Source organism: Paralichthys olivaceus, chromosome 5 (assembly GCF_024713975.1).
Source record: "Paralichthys olivaceus isolate ysfri-2021 chromosome 5, ASM2471397v2, whole genome shotgun sequence".
NCBI classification, from domain to species: domain Eukaryota; kingdom Metazoa; phylum Chordata; class Actinopteri; order Pleuronectiformes; family Paralichthyidae; genus Paralichthys; species Paralichthys olivaceus.
In genome coordinates, this window is record NC_091097.1 from 15823369 (window position 1) to 15844584 (window position 21216).

Sequence of the window (21216 nt, forward strand, 5' to 3'; positions counted from 1 at the left end):
ATCACTGCATCTGATTCATTTGTATCCACAAAGAACAACATGAAACTGACCTCAGAGCAGCGGCTCAAACATCAAACCATCTGTCAAAGCAGCGTTCACCTGTCAGCAGTCTCGCACTCCCTCCAGTGTCTGCAGTGCTCTATAGCACTTCAGCAGAGACTCACATCCATTGGTCCCTCTGGTGCCACAGCAACCGGGGGGTGGGGGGGGGGCTGTGAAGTCATTGTGGCTGTGAGCAGAAAGAGAGCTATTTACAGTGCCTGTTTAGAAATGAGATCTATGTCAAAGAGTGAGGTCTGGTGTATTTTCTACATGAACAACAGGCTGGTGTCTGGTTCAAACTTCTCTGGAGCACATAAGCCTAGAAAAGAAATGTTTCATGTGTTCATTCTAATAATATAAGGCTCGTCATCATGTATATTTTGTAATAAATGTGTATTACTAATTAATTTATAACACAGTCAAAGAAGGTTTGACTTGATGCGTGTGCTCAGGAGCAGCACTGGACTTTGTAGTTTCTGGTTACATCAGAACTAAAGGTTATTTGATGCCTAAGGAGTTTATGTCTACGGGCAATATACATCAGTTATATAGAAACATTACTTTATTATTAATTACAAAAACAATACTTCACTAATGTAATAACAGCTTGAAAGCCTTTAAACCCACATTCTGCATTTAAAGCTTGTAGAAAAAGAAAAACACAAGATTTAACAAGCATCCAGTTTGGGGGTATTTTTAGTCAATGAGGAGCCAACTTAAAGCAACACTTTTACCAAGCAACAGCGCCCTCTGCAGCCACACATGGTGATTAATTATTTCGGGCTCCGTGTCTGGTTTCTATATTTTTGGGCATTTTGTCTTAAATGATAGGACAGCAAGTGTGAAATAGGGAGAGAGAGCGGGTAAGAAACGCAGCAAAGGGTCAGAACCGAACCTGCGACTGCTACAGGAGAGCTAAAAAAAAAAGGCCTATCTATCTCTTGACCTCAACTGAATGCCGCAATTACAATTATACCAAACTCTCTGAATATTGGAGATAAACGCTGGTTTTTAATTACGTGTAAGTCTTTTTACCTGGGCTACAGGTCAGCATTAGTCTTGAACCGATTACACCTGATTTTATTCTCCCTCTTCCACATCAGTTTCCTCTTGACCACATGAAGTCCCGTCCTCAGAGGACAAAGCAGGTGAATCTTCTAACATGACTTCTACTGGGTAATGTTAGGACACCTGGTATGTACACACAGCATGTAAATAAGTCAAGGTTGGAGTTACCAGGAGGAACATTACTCCTCCTCCTCCTTCTCCCCTCCTCCTCCTGGTGGCTAAATGTGTCACACTGCATCAAGCTGTGACCCTGTGATGTCTTTGCGAAATTTTAAATTGTAAGTCACTGCACTGCACACTTTTCTATATCTCATGAGTCTTCCTTCTTTTCCCGGAGGATTCACACATCTTTCTGTTTTCACGTATAGTTACAGGTGATTCTGATCCGTCACATCTACAGTCACTGAGAGCAGCTGACCTATGCTGCTGGGTCACATTAGGATAAAGGTCCTTGTCCCCAAAAACAGAAACAGCGTGAACTCTCCGTAACACTCTGTGATGCTGGTTTGGGATTAGAACATTTTGTCCCGAGCATCACCACCCCCTCCCTCTGTCTCTTTTTTTTGGCCACTCCCCACCCTCGCTGTCTCCCTCTCTCCGGTGTCTGTTTGGATTTTTAAAGTTCTATGTTATACTTTCTATATCGTTCACCTTTAAAAGAAGTGAAACTGAAACTAACGCTGAAACACTCTAAAACATTTAAGCTAACAGACAGATTAGGTGTGTAAAATACACATATTTTACTTCATGCAGACATGTACTGTGTATTTATGTGTTTTTACCTGTGAATATGTATATGTGTTGGATGACTAGTTTTTAATGACATGCTTTGATGCACACACACACACATGCAAATGGAACACATGCAAAAATTTGTTCGGAATTCGTGTCAGTGATTTCCACAGAGAATCCAGTAACGGTTTCCACAGTCGCAGTTGAGCAGAGTTTTTTTTAAATGTAGTTCTGCCTGTATTTCCTGTATTGATTATCAGTGGTGTGGATTCATACAAGAAATCATACAGTGTTTGCGTTCAGTTGCATGTCAAGGCATGTGTACTTGCATGTTGAGTGGTATTTTTAGTTCCAGCCTCATCAATACAAGACACTGTAATGTAAAGAAATCATTGCTGCATGTTTACAATTCGTGCTACAGAGGGTGTTATAAATTAATGGTTGTTATGAAACTGCCACATTTTTTGTACTTCCTCGTCATCATAGATAAACACCTACCTACCTACTTACCTACCTACTTACCTACCTACTTACCTACCTACTTACCTACCTACCTACCTACTTACCTACTACCTACCTACTTACCTACCTACCTACCTACTTACCTACCTACCTACCTACTTACCTACCTACTTACCTACCTACCTACCTACTTACCTACCTACTTACCTACTACCTACCTACCTACCTACCTACCTACCTACCTACCTACCTACCTACCTACCCTACTACCTACCTACCTACCTACCTACCTACCTACCTTACTACCTACCTACCTTCCTATCTATCTACCCACCCACGTACTTCCTACTTACCTACCTACCTATGCAGCTGTATTTATCCAGATGTAAAGCAGTAGTTATAGATGTAACAGAGGTAACAGTGTCCTAGTTTCCCCTACATTGAGCAGGTACTATTTTTAGAAAGCAGGAAGATAAAGGGGGGAAAAGATTCCCTGGGAGTCGACAACAGCGGCTTCATTTTCTGGACAATTTACAACCTCTTAAGCTACGATGACCTTTCTCTCTTCACCGCTCACTCATGGAAGTCCTCCCTCTGTCCACTTCTCCTTCATACTGTCCCTTAACCTTTCTCAATGTCCCCTCTCAACACTTCACCCTTCTCCTGCACTTTGTTCTTTTCTCTTGCTTTCATTTTTCCTCTTGATTTATGTCTCATCTCCTCCATACTGTGCCCTGCTTGCAAACATTCAGAACTTATGTTCACCAACCATCCTCCTTCATCTGTCCTACATAGGAGGAGTGTAATACAGCAATGGTGCTGCTGTGTATAAGATTTAAAGAAGAAAAACAATCAGTGTTTGGATGTTTTTATTTGTAGCACCAAAAACTTCCACGTTACATTCCATTTAAATTCCACTCTGACTCACAGTTCTCACCAAGTGCAGCACTGCCTGTTTGTATGTGAATTTACAGACCACACTTATGCTGGTATATTTCTCATTTTCTCATAGTAATTTATGTGTCTCAATATTTTTGTCCTTCCGCCTGTTCCCTTCCCATCTGGCAATTTTTTAATTCTAACTCAACACACAGACCAGCTGTGCTCTGGAGAGCTGCTACTGACACTGTGTGTGCATCTGTGAGTGAAGGTGCACACGTCAACTGCAAGTATACATCCAGTGCATCCGGCACAATCTACCAGACCATCTGGCTGACTGCTTGTGGAGGCATTTGTAGGGCTGTGTGTGTGTATGTGTGTGTGTGTGTGTGTGTGTCTGTGTGTGTGTGTGTGTGTCTGTGTGTGTGTGTGTGTGTGTGATTGAACAATGAGCAGGAAATTACATTATATTCTTCTTCCAACCTGCAATATTCAGTACACAGTAAAAGGACATCTGTCCAGTGAACACAACATTAACTTAAAAAGGATTTTGTTTTTATTCTCAGGCCTCACAATTGATATTTTATTTATTGCCCCAATCTGCTTTGTCAAGACATTCGTCTATGACAATAATTTGCATTTATAGAAAATTATAAAAAGTTATATTTTTTACTTCATGTGTAGGATTGTGTCTTAACTGGGATTTAAACTGACATATGGTTATGTTATTCTGTGTATTTTTACATACTTATAATATTACTCTTTATCTCATAACCTACTTTTCCAAATATTGTGCTACCCCCTAGTGGACAGCTCCATTGATTGCAACACACACACAGTCTTGTAAGTTACTGGAAAAACAACAGCACACGAACTGTAAAATTCTCTTTTTTTTTCTTGATGCTCAGCAAGTTTTAGCACATTAGTCCATTTATTATGATAAACTGGAAACTTGCTCAGTAGAATTATGGGTAGAAGCTGCTGTGATGATGGTTGAAGCACGAAGTTTTACTGAGATGTAAATCATTGTAGGTATCTGAGGTGCTTTAGTTTTCTTTAGAGAAAATCAACCAACTCACACGGGTTCTTCACCGACACTGTGTCACTGAGGACATTACCCCCCCCCCCCCCCCCCCCCCCTCTCTCTCTACCTCTTGTACCTGTGTATGTCTGGCTTATTATTATGGTCTGTCTGGCAGGCTGCCTGGCTGGTGGTCTCTCAGTGAACTTGTTACTGGAATCAGCAGCCAGCTGTGATGAGCAGAGCATCAAGGGGGCCGTGTGGAGCTGGTCTGGAGCTCAGCCAGTCACTTAACACTTGTCAACAGCTCTAATGAAAGTGGCCAATTCCTTGGTGGCCTCTTTTTCATTAGCGAGGTCAGAGGTCGCCGCCGAAGGCTGGCTGTCTGTCAGTCTGCATGGGCAGACAGTTGAGGAAGACGGCTGAGGAAGGGGGATAAAGAAGGGGATGTGAGGGCAGAGGGGGAAGGGGGAAAACACTCAGTTGACTCCTTACGTTTTGTTTCCTGTACATCCTGCAGGTCCTGGTGACTCATTTCATTCTTAAGGTCCCCTACGGTTTAGTTTGTCCAGCCCAGAGTCACTCCTCACCTGACATCGAACCTGTGTGCATGTTTATACTCGTGCATGTTCTAATCTCAGATACTTTTAATGGAGAAAATTAAAGATTCAAGCTCTAATGTGATTTTACATGAAGTTTACATTCCCATATTTCTGCTTGACCTTCTCCTCCCATCCCTCCCTCTGTTCTCTATGCCTCTTTAACACAGATGTGTACAACTCTGGGAAGGAAAGAGAGAGAATCAGCCGACGTCCCACTCCTCCTCCTCTTCCCCTTCCCCTTCACCCCGGCCTCTTGCACATGAAAGGGGCCGCACAAGGCCAATGGAGGGCCGGTGGGGTGTGTGTTATGCGAGGGCCCCAGACCCAGACACAACACAACACACAGCTCCGCAGGCCACCACAGCTGGGCTGGAATGTGACCTGCTTCAGATTTTAATGCCAGACAAGGCCCAGTGTGTGTTTGTGTGTGGGGGTGTGTGTGTGTGTATGTGAGTGGAATACAAGTGAAAAGAGGAGGACATGGATGAAGGAACCTCGGCTACAGAGCGGAACATCCACTGCCCACATGAGTCTTTGAGGAATTTTGGCCCTAACGTTGACAAACCTCAACAACAAAGCAACAGAAAGCAAGGACAATGTAATATTTTCTAAATTACTTTTATTTAAATTGCCATCATATTATTACATACAGGTTTTACTGAACACTAGCATATAATTGATAAAATAAAAATGTGTATTTTATATCTATCTCTCTCTCTATATATATATAAGAATGAGAAATAGATCAAGAAAAAATAAATATGACGTAGAGAAGTACACATACATATTTCTGTAAATTAAAACAAAATAGATTCCAAGAAAATGGAACCAACAAGCTTATTTGATTCTGGTCGATGAACTGAGGCTTCATTGCATTATCATGAGCTCAAGAGCTCAGAATAGTTGTTATACAATGTCTGTTATGGGTGATCCCAGATAAAGAAAAAGCAAACAAGCTAACTGATTTAAATCGCGCTGGTAAATGGACGACATTGCTCGATATTACATCTGGAGGGGAAGACTATAATGTTTTTTAATAAAAGTTATGAAGATTAAATACTTTATACATGGTATATGTATATTCTACTTGCCTTTTTCATAGTGTTTCGGGCTTTGACAGCAGAACTGTCTCAGCGTGATTCTAATAAAAAAGGACAGTTCTGACAGCGTCTGCGAGGAACTCATGGATGAAAACAACTGATGACCAACTATGACAAATGATTATACGATTTTTTCGAGGAGCAAAAGAAGGAAAGAAAAGCATCTGAATCAGGAAAACGAAACCTCTGATGTTACAGGTGAGTGATTGCAGCCGGTCGCACTGGTGAGGTCACCTGAGCTTGTAATAATCTGAAAACAACGTATCTGACTTTCAGCGGTTGTGAGATTTTAAAAGACTTTACTGGACGGCAGAGAAATCTTTGAGAAAATCGCATGTTTTCTTGTGGACGACCTCACGGAGCTTCCTGATCCTGCGAGTGTTGGAGGAGCCCACAAAGCTGTCGGGCTGCAGTATGGCCATCCCGTTTTGAACATCTCCCATGATGATGAGCTGCCCGTTGGCCACAGTGATGTTGGGGCAGGGACAGTTCCAATCCATGTTCAGTAGAGTCACCTCCAACGGTTCCTTGCCGAAGAACCTCAGACCCATCTTCTCATCCTTCAGGATCTCCTCCACTGTCACCAGGGCGTGGCCTGACTCTTGCTCCTCCGTCAGCTCCATCACACGCCCCAGGATTACAAAGTCACTCTTGCAGAAGCTGGCGAGCATCTTACCTCGAGGTTTACACATCTTGCAGTTGTGGTTCTTCGGAAATGGGCACATCTCTTCACAGGCCTCTTTGGACTCAAAGTTGTTCTCGTTGCCACCGCAGCCTCCGTAGACGAAGGACTGGCACTTCTTCAGGTCGCTGCTGTAGGCCCAGCGCGGCTCATAAGCCTTGCAGGGCCCTTGAAGGCTTGGTAGGCTACAGGGAGCCGCCAGATCTCCTCCACATGACAGCATGCAGGTTTCGTAGGTGTCGAAATGATTGCGGTTTTTGTTGCACTGGCTGTAAGTGAAGGTGAAGCAGTTGTTCCTCTTTGGTTCATAATACCAGCTCATGCTCTCCTCTCCGCAGTCGTCTGTGTCCGGGTTCTTCAGGCACTCCTCGGCTGGAAAAGGCAGGTTTGTGCTGTTTCCCTCTGCGCTCTTACCTTTCACTTCTCTCCTGATCACCACCAAGGGAAAGTGCGATGATACGCTCCCCCCAACATTTTTGGCTGTGCATGTATAGATGCCAGCATCCTGAAGCTGTGCATTGTATATGACCAGCTGGCCGATGTTTGTTACCACAACATTCCCTTGTACGTGATTAGGTCTCATTACGATGTTGTCTTTGCCCTTCAGCTGCTTCTCCCAGGTGATTCCCGGATGCGGCTTCCCCGACACGTCACACAGGAAACTGGCCGTCTCTCCAACAAATACAGCCAGCTGGGTGGGGCCGCTGTGTATTGCAGGGAGTTGGATGTCAGCTGGGAGGGTGGTCTGGAGGGCAGTGGTGGGATGTAGGGTGGTCTCCGCAGGGATTGGGCTGGTGTTCGGCCAGGTCAGGTGATACCTGTGGGTAGGTTGAATAAGAAAGGAATTAATCAGAGTCAAAGGCTCCAGTTGACGGAGCAGAGAAAACTATACTATGCTGACATTCTGTACACAGTATACACAAATTCTTTACACTGGAAAAATTAAAGTTTTCAAATGTCTTTATCTGGAAAAAAAAAAAGACAACTTTACCTTATCACAGCAAAAACAAAAAGTAGAGGTCTAAAATACTTAACATGTTACCTGCAGGTGACCTCAGAGATAGAGATACCCTTGGAACAGGCCTCTGCATCCATGTAGCACTTGTTATAATATGTCATGCCGTCAGATGCGCATGTGAAGTGGGGCTCCCTCTCGCAGCGGTCCCGGCACTTACAAACAGGCTGGCTGTCCCAGATGTCACACTCAGACCCTTGCTGAGAGCACATGAACTTGTCGCAGGTGGCTCCCTTCGGCATTCCAATGGGGCCCTTGCTGCCCTTGATGTCTATGTAGCGTGCGGCCACGCAGCTCTTGTTTCCACATACATTAGGGCAGCACTTTTCAAACGACTCACAGTCCTATGAGGATGAGAAAGGAACAAAACTTATCGTACCACATATTTGATTCTTACGGCTGAGACTCTGTGAGAAATCAAATACTGCATAAATGATTTGATTCTCATTGAAAATTGATCATTTTGGACGAGAGGGTTCTTTAAATGCATGTTTTCAGTGTGGATGGTTCCATGATGACAGTATGAATAAGGTAATCATATAACATTGCATAATCATTGAGAATGTTTTTGTTTTGTTTGGTTTCCCTTTGCTGTTTTTCTTTTAACCCCCCAGGGAATAAGATTTATCTGACCAGGCAGTAACTAATGCACAGAGCAAAGAAAAACAGGAATCATGAGAACCCGATCTATGAGGCTGAACCCTTTATTTTCCAGTGGAGCTTCATATAATATGATTAAACCAAGGAGTTGGACCTGAATATTCATGTTGCATGTTTATTTTGTTCAAAAACCCCATATTCAGTAGTGTCGGAAAAGCTGTGCTTAAATTCTGCAAAATACAAAATCCTTAACACAAGAATTAAACAATCTGATGTTTAACCATCGCTAGACTTTGTTTTAGCCATTTCAAAAGATTGATAATGTAAAATTATTGAGATATGCACTGTGACTTTTTTATTTTAACAGTATAAAGACGTTAGTGAAACACTTTTCTCAAATCAAAAGATATGTGGACTTCACGTCACTCCCAGCAGGCTTCATCAGCACCAGCAGCAGAACTCACCTGGTCAGATTCACACTCCCGCATACAGGTGCTCATCGCGTCCACCCACAGGTTGGGGTTCAGCTCGTTGGGACACAGGCCCGCATGAGAGTACACAACCTTCGCCACAGACATGGGCATCGGCATCGCTCTCACACAGCGGCTGTCCATGTAAAGCAGGAGAGTGTACCAGTGTCCCAGGAGAAACCAAATCCATCGGGGAAACAGCATCCACCACATATCCGGCGCGCGTAAAAGAACCAGCGCGAAAGAAATCCCCCCAAAAAACAAATCCAACGAGAGGCAGATGAGTTTAACTCGAAATTAAACTTGAGGAAAAGTCTTTGCAATCGAGTGAAAGTACATTTCTAAGCGCTGGGAGCGAAAGGAGCGGACGGAGCGGGGAGAGGCAGCGCGCAGGAGCCGTGTGTCTGTGGAGAGCTCTCCAGGTTTGTCGTCGCTACGTTTAATAGTAGCAAGAGATTAAGGTTGCGCTGTGCAAACCCACGTAAGATCTAACTACATGCATTACAGTGGCCTGTCTCGTCACACGGCAAATCCCAGCTGGGTTACAGTTATGATCAACTTAATTAAAAAAAAAAAAAAAAAGTTCTCCAACAGTTTGCAGGCGCAGCTTCTCAGAGGAGCTGGAGACACCTGTGCGTAAAGCTCTGGCTGCCTTAACCCTTAGCTTGCAGAGATGGTGCAGGAGAGATGGAAATGTTAAACATGTTTTGCCAAAATGAAAAATGTAGTACATCATTTTACTGTAACTACAATTTAGACTAAACCTCTTAGAATATTTTCTTCACACATTCGAAAAAAATAAGTGCAATATAAAGGATACTGAATACTGCTTGTACATTAAAAGACAATTGATATTATAAAGCTTAATCACACTTTCTACATAGCTCTTAATTCTCACTTAATATACAATATTAACATACTTGAGTTTGCATTACAGATATAAATTATTATTATTATATTATTATTTCAATCATTAGGAATTAAATATGTGCTTTAAAAAATATATTTTGTCCCGTCATTCAAATGAAAACACAGATCTGTATGTTTGTATTTTGTTGATATTGTATGATGCGCAAAAATGACACGTTGGTTACTGTACAATCTGATGTTTATCAGAACAATCAGTCTCCACAAGATGGCGCCAAACTCAGTATAGTCACTCTAGTCTCTGACCCTCATCTGTTTGGCGTCTTCTAAAGTTCAGTCTGTGTTGTTCTATTATTATACAAACTGTATATGTTTACATGATTAGTCTGTGTATACTTGGTGAAGGTTTTTATACTTGTATTACTTCTGCTTGTTCGTTTTCATCGTCCTCCTCCTCCAAGTTTCTGTCCCACAAAAACTTTCCAAACTTTCCAGACAGGTAGGAACAAAACACTGCTAAACTCCAACCTCCATTATCTGAGCCGCCTCTTGTGGAAACAATTGTTCTGTAGTCATTCAGTTTGTTTTACGTGGTATGGCACGTGTGGTCAAATGTCCCTAATTAGAAGCCATAGTAAAGTGTATTCGAGATGGAAATATGCACAAAAATGCAACAAACATACAATATGATAAGACAGTGTGTTTTGTCATCGGTTCAGCTGCAGCTATCTGATCATTAAAAGCTTAAAATATGTCACATTTTTGTGCCACTCTAACTGAAAAAATCTTTAAATCTTTGAAGCACTGACAATGGTAACGTGACAATATTGTGTGTGTGTGTGTGTGTGTGTGTGTGTGTGTGTATTGATATGGCGTCTGTGCTTCCCAAGCTGAGTCCCTGCTGAGTCCAAAGAGGCCCTGCTCTCTTGGCCGAACCCTGCAGTCTCAGTCTGGTCTGCTGTCTGTGAGCCCTCTCTGAAAACACACACACGCACACACACACACACACACACATATGCAATATTACCAAGTACCTGCATTTATATGTGGTGCCTAAGTATGAGTATATAGTTAATTTCTATATACTATATTGGTTATTGAACCGGCAATGCTAGTGTACAGTAGTGGTACAGATTAAATACATCATCTGTCTCTCACACAGACACACAGTCACACAAACACAGACACACAAACACACACACACACACACAGTGCATGATCTCAAATGTATGCAAATGCACAAACATAGTCAAGCTGTGTTTTCAGTGTCTGCTCTCCCACTCGCCCCCACTAGCCCTCCACCCTTAACCTTCACCCCTCGAGACCCTACATTCCCAGCATAGCCGACGCTGGGGCTGCAGGGCACGTCCCATGTTGAATAAAGCCGTGCGGAGGACCCCACGCAGGGTGCTCCGACGGTCGATCTGCCTTCAGAACAAGTATTGTCTGAAAACAGATCTTGGCTTTGACCTTCTCTGTGTCCCCTCGCCCAACATCTTTCTGCACACCGTGCAAAACAACTATGGAGCTCATGTGACGTCTCCATTTATGTTTATTTTCCATGCAACATGGATGTTTACAACTTGTGAGGACATTTACTGTGGCGATAAAAAAATCTTTGACAATGACAATGACAATGTATTTCACTTTATGTGCAAACTCTCTGGTTCAGCATATTCTCTTAAGCATAAGACGTTTTCATAAAAAAATCAGTCTGGGTTAAGTGTCTCATATGACGTTCATGCATAAAACACAACATTATTCAACAAGTTAAACACGTTAAGCATTTTTATTGAAAGCATTGAAGGTGTGGTCAAAAAAACCAAAAGGCCACTAGAGAAAAGTAAAACAGAAAATTGACAGTTTATTATTAAAGATAAATCATAAAATATTCCTCCGACTGTTGCCCTCACATCCTGGGAGAAATGTGTTGTAGGGACAAGGCTTCACAACAATGACAACCGGAGGCTGTGACCTAATCTGTCCCTCAGGTTCTGTGTGTCCTTTGATTAAAACAGGATTTTACATCAAAATGTTCAGAAAAAGGTGTCGCTGCCTAAAGTCTGTTGTCGCCCAAGGAAAATGCTTCCCCAATGTATGTTACATCGTATGACCCTGGTATTTAGTTTTGTCCTAAATATCCTTGTATTTTACTCATTAAGCCTTTAGCTTCACGGCATCATCTAACTGTCATGGATTCATTCCTTCCTTTATTCACTCAACAGCACAGCACGAATCAATCACAGGATTTATATACGTTAAAGCTACATCTTACTTCACCATTAATCTTTGTGGCTTTACAGTGTCATGCATGCATGCGTGTTGTAAATAAGGAGCTCTGTATATTGGCTTTGTGCATTATGCCTGTTCGAGAGGGGCACACACTGCACCGCGGGCCATAGTCCAAGCCCATGGGCCGAGTCACGTACCTGCAAGTAACGTCGCCCTCTGCCTCCATTGCTAAAATACTCTTAGAGGTTCCTGACCATGCAGGTCCACAGCTTCTCTTGCCCACGCCTGAGGCCTGGGAAGCTGGCGGAGCCGGTTCGGAACAATGGACGTGTTATGACTGTTCATACTAAGCTTATTATGAGTGTCTCACTCCTGAACAAAGGAGAGCGACACGTCCAGCCACAGCAGGGCCCTAAGCTGATTCTTCAGCCCCCGTCTAGACACACAAGCCAACATGCCGATGGACAGACATGCAGCCATACATGCCGGGATTCACAGGCCTCCAGCAAAATGTATGTATCATACATTCCTCTGCCCCCGTGTTTAGATTACAAATACACACACGTTTAACTTTCTCAACACTGTTCTGCACAGATTATGCAATATTTGTGCGCTCCAGATTGCAGCAGAACATCTGCTCACCACATGAACACTCATTTCACCGAAGAGGTTAAGGATTTCACAGATACACGGAAAAGGTCAGTATGACCATAACTTAGGTGTTGTTTATGTTCTTTAAATCAGAACTGGAACATAACAACAGGCCGTGTTAGTTAAGTTCATCACAGGATGTACAACATCGGCTCGCTGTGCAAGACAAAGACACAGCTACAGCTGGACTGGACAACAATTCTGAGCCTTGAAATGTGGAACGATTCCAGATTTCTTTTCTGTGTGTTAATAATGCTGGGCACAAACTGGCATGTTTAATTAATAGTAAGGAAGTCTAAATCAACCAGTGAACATATGTAGCAGTGAGCAAAGGTTAATTTTCTAGCAGTTAGAAATATATTTGAATGTATTAAAACAATATCAGCTTTATTTTACTTGTAACATATACAGCAGTGCTTAAGGGCTTTTTAACAAACAGGTAAAATCCCTCAGGAAACGTTCAGCTGAAATTAACACTAAAGGATATTTGATTTTCAAGATAAAAGTGACGTCCTCATTTACACACGGTGGCAAAAGTTAAAAGCGCAGTGCGTGATAAAGTGACACGTCCGTATCTACTGTGTGACTTTATGAATTTGAGTTAATAATTTAGGAGTTTCTCTTTTCATTTATCAGTGTGAAGGAATTCTGAGTGTGATATTTTGCATCAATGTGATTGGATCCCTTTCATTTGCTTGCTTTGTCAATGTTCCATCTGTCCATTGTAGTTTCCCCATCGAGATCCTGATATATATCTACACTGAGACATTCAATAACAAATCCCATCCACAGTGGACTCCAGGGCAGAAAGTTCAGTCAAGGCAACATGTGTTATCGAGTAGTTTATTAGAATCATTGTGCAGTTAGGATCTAATGTAAATATGGAATCAGCCTTTGAATACTACACGTTTTTCTCAAAGTCAGTGAAGAAATGATTGATTCAAAACAGGGATAAATCACTTTCAAACAGATGTTGACACACAAATGAAGATCAACCCCCTCAACAACTGAAGAAAAAAATGTTTATTTTACGATTGCACAAGAAGTGTTCTGATTTGATTAAGAATTTTGCATTGTCAGTTAGTCCTCAGTCCTGAAACCTGAGTCTGCGACTTGACAACTGAGGCCTCATGTTTACTTACTCTGAAAGATCCTATACTCTGAAGAGTTGAGTGCTGAAGGTGCATCATCTTGCACAGCAAGGACCAAGGCACCAAGACACTGGTGCATGTCAGTATAAAGATGAGATGAGCAAATATTAGAGCATTTGTTATTAATTCAATTAAAGCCAAGCAGAAAAAAACTCTGTCTTCTTATTATGAAATTAAATAGTAAGTAACTTCTGCTACTGTAATACACAGCTCACCTCATGCCAATGTTTGCTCTTCTGCTCTCTAGTGGCCATCAGCTGTAACACATATTTCAAATCACTACCAACAGGGAAGACGTGACAGAGAAGCCTTCATTCAAAGTCAGAAACTGTTCTCATGGATCCATAAGTCGGATGAATGTAAGTTTTTACAAGACTCGAGGCCAATTTGAGAGAAAAAGAGGAAAGAGATCAAGTCGTTCACCATGCTTTATCAAAGAACAGATACGGGTCTCCAGAACAAAAACACACAACTCAAACAGTGCCTTAGATTAGTTCTGCAAGTACACAAGACGTACTGTATATAAAAATATCAGACTCTGAATGCATAGGTTAAGTCAAACTGTATTCTGCTTGTTCTTGAACAGTAAGCAACCCCATAAATACAATGTTAGTCATCTGCTTTCCACAGAATCAAAGCATGATCCTATCAAACGTGCTGCTCTCGCTCACCCAGGGCACCACACGGCCCGAGGGGGGCATTTCTCCCACATCCTCTCACCCCGTCCACCCGAGCCTCTGCCTGGAACATGTGGCACAAGTTCACTTAAAGCATTTTAAATAGTTGGGAAGATAAAATAAGCACTCGTGGCAGTCGTTTCACCTCACAGCAAACTTCCCTGCAAACACCCACCCCTCACATTGCACTTGGCTTCAACAACCATAACAATAACCACTTTACTTTTCATCCCATAGTTGAACTCTTGCTTGTATGACAGTATTATTTGACACAAAACACAACAGGCCTAAGCTGGTTAAAAAAAATTATACAAATTAATAAAAAATATATCAGAAAACATACAAATACAGTAAGAGCATCAGGTATACATTTGAACAGTAAACAGTTACCACTGGGCAAGAAACTTTGATTGTATGATGTATTCTGAGCGCCTAGTGCGATGTTTAAAAGTGAATGAGACCCAGCACTGAGAGTTAAAGGAATAGGACGTGATGATGGAAGCAGCATAATCAACACAACCGGCTGTGCCAGTTCAATTCTTAATATATAGTAGAAGGATGTTTTTTTATTTTCGTGAGTGTAAATAATCACGTCGTCAATACCTCCAATTTAAGTAACAAATAGAAAACATCGACAGAACTCAAAATAATTATTTCTTTAATAAAAGCAATATGATATTAGAACTAGAGTGGCCTCGAAAAACAAACTGAAGCCATATATATATATATATATATATATACTGCTGTTGCCTTCAGTGACTCAGTGCAACAGACATGACCATATCAGAAATAGTCATTTATATTAGTGTGAAGAGGAAAAAAGGAAGCACTCAATCGTAAAACCAAGATCCTTTCGTTTTTTCTTTCCTCTTTCCTGAAAAAAAAAAGAAGAAATCTATTAAGGCTGCTTTCTTTTCTGAAGCAGTATTTTTCTGCTGTTAGTATCTTTGCTGGCTAAGTTAGTTTTTGGTTTTGATTCTAATTACAGTTAACACAGAGAAGACAGATGAAACAGAACGACAGAAAAAATTCGATGCAGAGCTTAATTTATATGATAAATTAAGGGTGAGCCTCATATACAACCTTCGCTGGGAGCTTGAACCTTTGTTACTCTGGAGAACAAATGTACGGGCCTCTATACGAAAGAATCAACATGACTCAAACATTTAAACTAAATACTTCACAGTTGACAGTTAAAATGTTATGTTGACTGAATTGAGTAACGAACCCTGCAAAGCAGAGGTGCTTTATAACTAGTTAAACAAAATGTCTTACATGAAAAGACACAAGGGAATAATTCTAACAAAAACTAATTATTCCTTTTCCACAGTGTACGACTGAATTACTTTAATATGTGGGGGAATCAGCACTCCTATTCAAATGTTTCCATTCTCGTGTGGGTACAGATTAAAGCATTCTGTATGTGTTGTCAGCAAATTAAAAGTACTATAAGTCCAAAGATTCCCTCCACCCGAACAACTAAGTCAGCAATGGATGCCCCCTGCAGGCAAAGACACTGAGGGTTATGTCTCCAGCTTTTATGAAGGCGTGTTCGCCAGCAGGAATATCTGATAACACTCTACGTGTGTCAGTTTCTTAAAAATCCAAGTCGCCTTGTGCAAGTCCACTGTGCTGCAACCCGTCCTGTTCTGTGGACCGAGGATGAGCTTATCAATACGAGTGATATAAATCCTTCCCGTCGTCCTCTGCTCCCGATCCCGACAGGCCAATTTCCACTGTGACCATAGATCACAGCCAGTATAGGGATATGTCCATGTAAGGCTATTGCAAAATCCCATTCAAGTTCAGTCCATAAGGAAGGAAGGCCAATGTCCCCCTCTGTTGTCCCATTAGAGCCTTAGCAGCAAACGGGTAGTAGGAGGAGAGAAAAGAGATAAAGAGAGGGGCCCAAATACTTTCGCACATAATAGAGTATACCATGCATCAGTAATCGCTTAGAACTGGTTGGGTACACTAAAGCGGCAGGAGGGCCAGAGGATGACAGGAGGTGGACAATAGCTACAGAACTTGGAAAAAAAAGAAATCTTAGTTAGAAAAATGGCAAAACACCGATCCTAAACAAAGCTGTAACAAGGGACCAGGGCAGGCAACCAGTTTGAGGGGAGCTACAGGAGAGAGACCTCAGAATCTGCAGTAGCTCTAGTAGGTGAGGCGGGAGGCCTTCATGTTGTAGCAGGGTCTGTCTGTTAGGCCCCCGGCCCCAGAGAAAAGGGACAGGCCCTCTGCTTTCTCCAACACAACCTCCAGCTCCTGAAAGTCCTGAAGTCGAGCCACGTCCTTGTCCTGGACATGGAGGGAAGAGATTTAACCAACCATTCATTTAAAATCAACAGCATAGAGTGTCCATTTAAGAAGATCTTATATTTTATCTGTCTTATCTACCAAAACACATTCACTGACTCACTCAATTATGTTGCTTTATAATTCGGCACTTGTTTGACATCACACAGACCAATCAACGGACAATTAGTTGACACATTACTCGATAATGAAAGTGATCGTTAATTGCAGTATTAACACAAAAAGCTTCTCCTTTTGTCAGACACTGTGGATAATGACACAAACAGTGTACACAGAGGGAAGAGAAGGTTTCAGTGTTACAATGAAAAATTTGGAGGATGTCAAGAGGATTATTACCCCTGCTTTGTTTTGAAATCTATAATTGTACTGCTTTGACAGTGAAAAAAAACTTGTCACTCTAGCTCTGTTACAAGTAGCATCTCGTTTTTCCAAGTATGACAAAGCAGATTCATGAACGTTTATTTGCATTTATAACAATGGACAATAGTTATGAGGATGAATAATTATACTGTCAGATAGTCACATGGAATCTCCGTGTATCCAGTGTGTGTGTGTTCAGAGCTCACTGAGATACGACTCTGAGAACTTTAATATGAAATATCTATATATTGCAATTTAAAGTTATGCAATTGGTAACCTATTTTGCATTTATAAGTTGTTAGTACAATGAATATTACGTTGTCACCGACCAACAACTCATGTGATGCTCTCTTCTTTCCCATACCTTTCTCAACATGGTGTTTGGCAGCTTGCGGATCTTCTCCACATGCTCAGCGCTGATGTCCAACTCACGGCAGCAGACCCTTAGAAGGGAGCGATAGGTGAGCTCCTGACGGTCCAGCTCCACCTCAATGAAGTCGTTCTCCCGTGCATTAGGATTCTGGATTCGCACTTTCAACACCAATTCTAGACAGGAGAAGAAGAGTGAAGAGAAATGATAAACACAAGGTAACTCAGGCATGCACGTTCCAAAACAAACACTTGTTTTGTGTCATGATTTCTGTAAAACTTGAATGACCCCTCCCTGCTCTGATCATCTTCAACTGTGACACTGCTTGATTGTACAGACTTTTTCTCTGTCTCTACCTGTGAGTCTGTGAAGTTTAAGTCATTGTAGTGAGAAGTGCTGTATCTAGGCAACTAACAACCTTTTCAGGTTTGATGGGTTGGCTGCAAACACACAGGCTCACAACATTGTTGTCATTCATTAGAGAAAAAATAACTGCTTAGACGTGACAAAAGCCTGAATTGCAAAGTCTACAAGAAGCTTTACCACTGTACATGCATGAGGATTACCTTCACAATGAACGGTATCCTGTCAGTCTACGGTCTATATGTGTGGACAGGGGGTTAGAGACTATAAAACATATGATTTCTCTCTCACCTTGCACGTTGACAGGGAAGGTGCTAGTGAAGAAGAAAGGCTGGAAAGCCGGCATGGTCCCACCGGCCTGGCCGTAGCTCAGTTGCTGTGGGATCGACTGCTGCCTGCTCATGGTTGGGTTCGCGCTGGCCACTGGGGCCTGGACATGGTTCCCACCATTACTGGCCAAGCTGGGGCTGGGTGAGGCCAACGGAGGTGAGCACATGGTGCCATTGTGTGGCACAGCATGCGGGTGGTCAGCGTGGTTGACAAGGTGTGGCTCGACTGACAGGTCCATGGGCACCTTGCAGTTAACGACAGTGTGATTGTGGGAAATGGCCGCACTGGGTGACACGCCATTTTGCTCAGTCACAGGAATGAATTCCCCGGTCAGGGCTAGGCTGTGGGCAGCGGGGTTTGAAGGAGTAAGAGAGTCGTCAGAGACTTGGCTCTGTGACTTCAGAGGCTCATGGGTTGGAGACAGGGAGGCTGAATCACTGTGTGTGTCCTCAGCATATTCTTCAGAACCATTCTGTATAATCTGTTGTGCTAAAAGGACCTCTGACTTGTTATCCATCTTGGAGTATATGAAGGGCGGGTTAGACAGGTAGTTGGGGATGATTGGCAATTCAGGCTCCTTGACTTCAGGCACTTCCTCCACCTCAACTGTGGCAATAATGTACAGGGGGAAAAGAGAGGATTCTTTCCTTAGAGACAACTCAAGGCAATAACAAAAACATTTTGGACTCTACCAAAGCTGCAAACAGATATAAATAAAGGCATGATCAACACCCACCCGTACTTTACATGTGTTTGATAGTTTGAACTGTAACTTAAATGTGACTCAAAATGATGAGGCAGGAATGAGGCTGTGAGAGATGTGTAGTTTACCTCCTAGCAGTCGTTTGATCTCTGGTTTGGATGTGAGCTGTGAGGCCAGCTCCTCCTTAGCCGTGAGGATTTCTTTATCTGCTCCACAGCTGAGTAAGTAGGACACTATGTGCTTATGGTTCCTCTTGCATGCCCAGTGCAGGCATGTCCTAATGAGATTATTGAAGAGAGATCTCAGTTTAATAACCCAAACAGTGCAACATGTTTATATTAAATGACTGTAACTTGAATAATCTATAACAGGGTTCTGCAGATTTCAAAAAGCTAAGATTTAAACTTTTTATCATCATGACCATAATGAAGGAAACATAATCAAGACCTAACTAAAAATATTTAAGTCCCAGTGTGTAATATTTTCACGTGAAGACTTTCTGAAGCCCTTTTGAAAGATTTTGAAGATGACATTTCCATGTGCCCCTCCCCCCATCATTACACAGGGTGCGTATTAAACTATCCTGGAGTCAATCAGCACCTGAACAACGGCTGCATGTGTGGCACTGACATGAAGAATAAAATACTTACTGTAACCCCAGCATTTAAAGATCTGTGGAAATAACCCAAACTATTTCGACTCCATTCATACTGAGCACAGACGACAAGTTACGTTGAATATTTAGGGTTTGGAATATGACACAGTTGATCAGATACTTCAATTTAGCTCTTGTACTGCATGTGGAACTCTGTTTGAGCTCAAGTTTTTAATGTGATAAAAACATGTATATTTGTAAGATGATAATTAAGTCAAAACATTAACTATATCAATGAGATCAGGCCTTGGGAAGTCAGTTTCCTTCACTGGTAGTTTCTGATGTTTTGAGGGGACCAGGAATAACTTTTTCAATTCCCTAAACACAATCAAACAAATAGGTGCCTTGTTCCGGTTAATGGGATAACACTGATCGGGTTTAAATCCCTGCACTAAACTTTTCAACAGGCTCCAGAATACTGAATATTAACAAATGAGTTGCCAGCACTTGTTGACTTGCGCAGTGGAGGCCAAGTTTGCTCTTTAAAAAACAAACAAACAAAAAACCGAACAAACACTCACCATCCGTTTATTTCGTTCTGAGAGTTCACGTTCGCTCCGCTCTCCACCAGCGTCCGCACTTCGTCGATGTCCCCGATGGCAGACGCCTCTCTCAGCCGCTCCTGTAATTCTCGATCCAACGAAGCGGTGGACATTTTGGCGCAGGAGACTAACGCCGTGAGATCATAGGATGCACGGAAGCCTCTCGGATTAGGCTGTCAACACCAATCGACCCCCAGCGAGCCGATGAACACGGGTCCGGTGGAAATAGCCCACGTTCGCTAACATTAGCTGCCCGGCTAACCTCCGCTGCTGGCTAGCTTGAGGGGAGGATAGCAGAGGGGGGGAAATAGCTTCGGCTAGCGGAACTTCTTCTTGTTGCTGGTCTGAGTCTGGTGTGTTGATGCGGCAGGTTCCGCCGTCGCCATTTATTTGTGTTGTTGGTCCCGCTGCCGACTCTCACTCACGGTTCTTCCGCGGTGTCAGAGCTCCGTCGGCGGGCTGCTGCCTCTGCCTCACCGGGGGACATCTTTACGTGTAACAACCGTGCGTCCAAACGTTCGTTCCCCTTCTCAGCCCGCTCCGCATTTTTGTTTCCCCTGAGATGATTTATCTACCGTGAAAAAAACAACAATAAAGACAGAAGTACTTTTAAACTGAATTATTTTTAATACAGGAATCCCACACACTTAAACCCAAGATCTCAAAGTCTCTCCCATCCTGTGAAGTTGTTAGGTTTTGGGATTTAAAGATGAATTCTGAGTCTATTCATTAAACCAATAAACCTGGTCGATTAGATAACTTAATGAAATAAGAAATGTAATTCACTGCATACCTTTATATATTATGTATGTTTTATTATGTATTACTTTGGCAATCAAGTTATTTCTCAATCTGCTATACTGATGTATTTCCTTCACGCCACGGTTCCTTTGTCGTTTATGCCTTAAAGTTTGTATTTTTGTCCATGTTTATAAGCTATTTAATGTCCAATGTTGAATAAAGTACTTAAAATAGTTTTCCCTTAAACTTGTATGCAAACATACTGTGAATACTAAGAGTGTAGGTGGTGGTTGACACTTTCGATTGATGTGGGTGCTATTTTGGAGATAAAGAGATTTAGTCTACACTGACTGCTTTTGAACTTAAAAACATGTGTAGTCTTGGTTTCTTGGGTTTGCGTGTCTGTAAACTTCATGTTAAGCTTTAGAGCTGTTCGTTATCTCAGTATTTATATATAATGTTTTGATAAATGCAATTGAGAGGAGGCAATGCATATATTTATTTGAAAATTGGTGATTCACACTCTTGTTTACAAAATGAATGTATTGTGTAGTAATTAGAATAATGTCTCTACTTTTC

The 21216-nt window shown here is 42.1% G+C and overlaps 2 protein-coding genes across 2 annotated transcripts; both read right to left on the minus strand.

Moving 5' to 3' along the window:
- Window positions 1-5369: 5369 nt before the first annotated feature.
- Window positions 5370-9314, minus strand: wfikkn2a (info WAP, follistatin/kazal, immunoglobulin, kunitz and netrin domain containing 2a). The gene is made up of 3 exons (XM_020102831.2): window positions 8668-9314; window positions 7631-7947; window positions 5370-7406 (listed from the first exon to the last, which is right to left on the minus strand). Exons 1-3 carry the CDS (start codon window positions 8884-8886, stop codon window positions 6206-6208), a joined length of 1737 nt encoding a protein of 578 aa, XP_019958390.1. The 5' UTR covers window positions 8887-9314; the 3' UTR covers window positions 5370-6205.
- A 4670-nt stretch (window positions 9315-13984) lies between these two features.
- ankrd40 (ankyrin repeat domain 40) lies at window positions 13985-20402 on the minus strand. Its single transcript, XM_020102914.2, has 5 exons — window positions 19876-20402; window positions 18828-18976; window positions 17958-18602; window positions 17298-17479; window positions 13985-16555 (listed from the first exon to the last, which is right to left on the minus strand). Exons 1-5 carry the CDS (start codon window positions 20007-20009, stop codon window positions 16412-16414), a joined length of 1254 nt encoding a protein of 417 aa, XP_019958473.1. The 5' UTR covers window positions 20010-20402; the 3' UTR covers window positions 13985-16411.
- Between the last annotated feature and the right edge of the window lie 814 nt (window positions 20403-21216).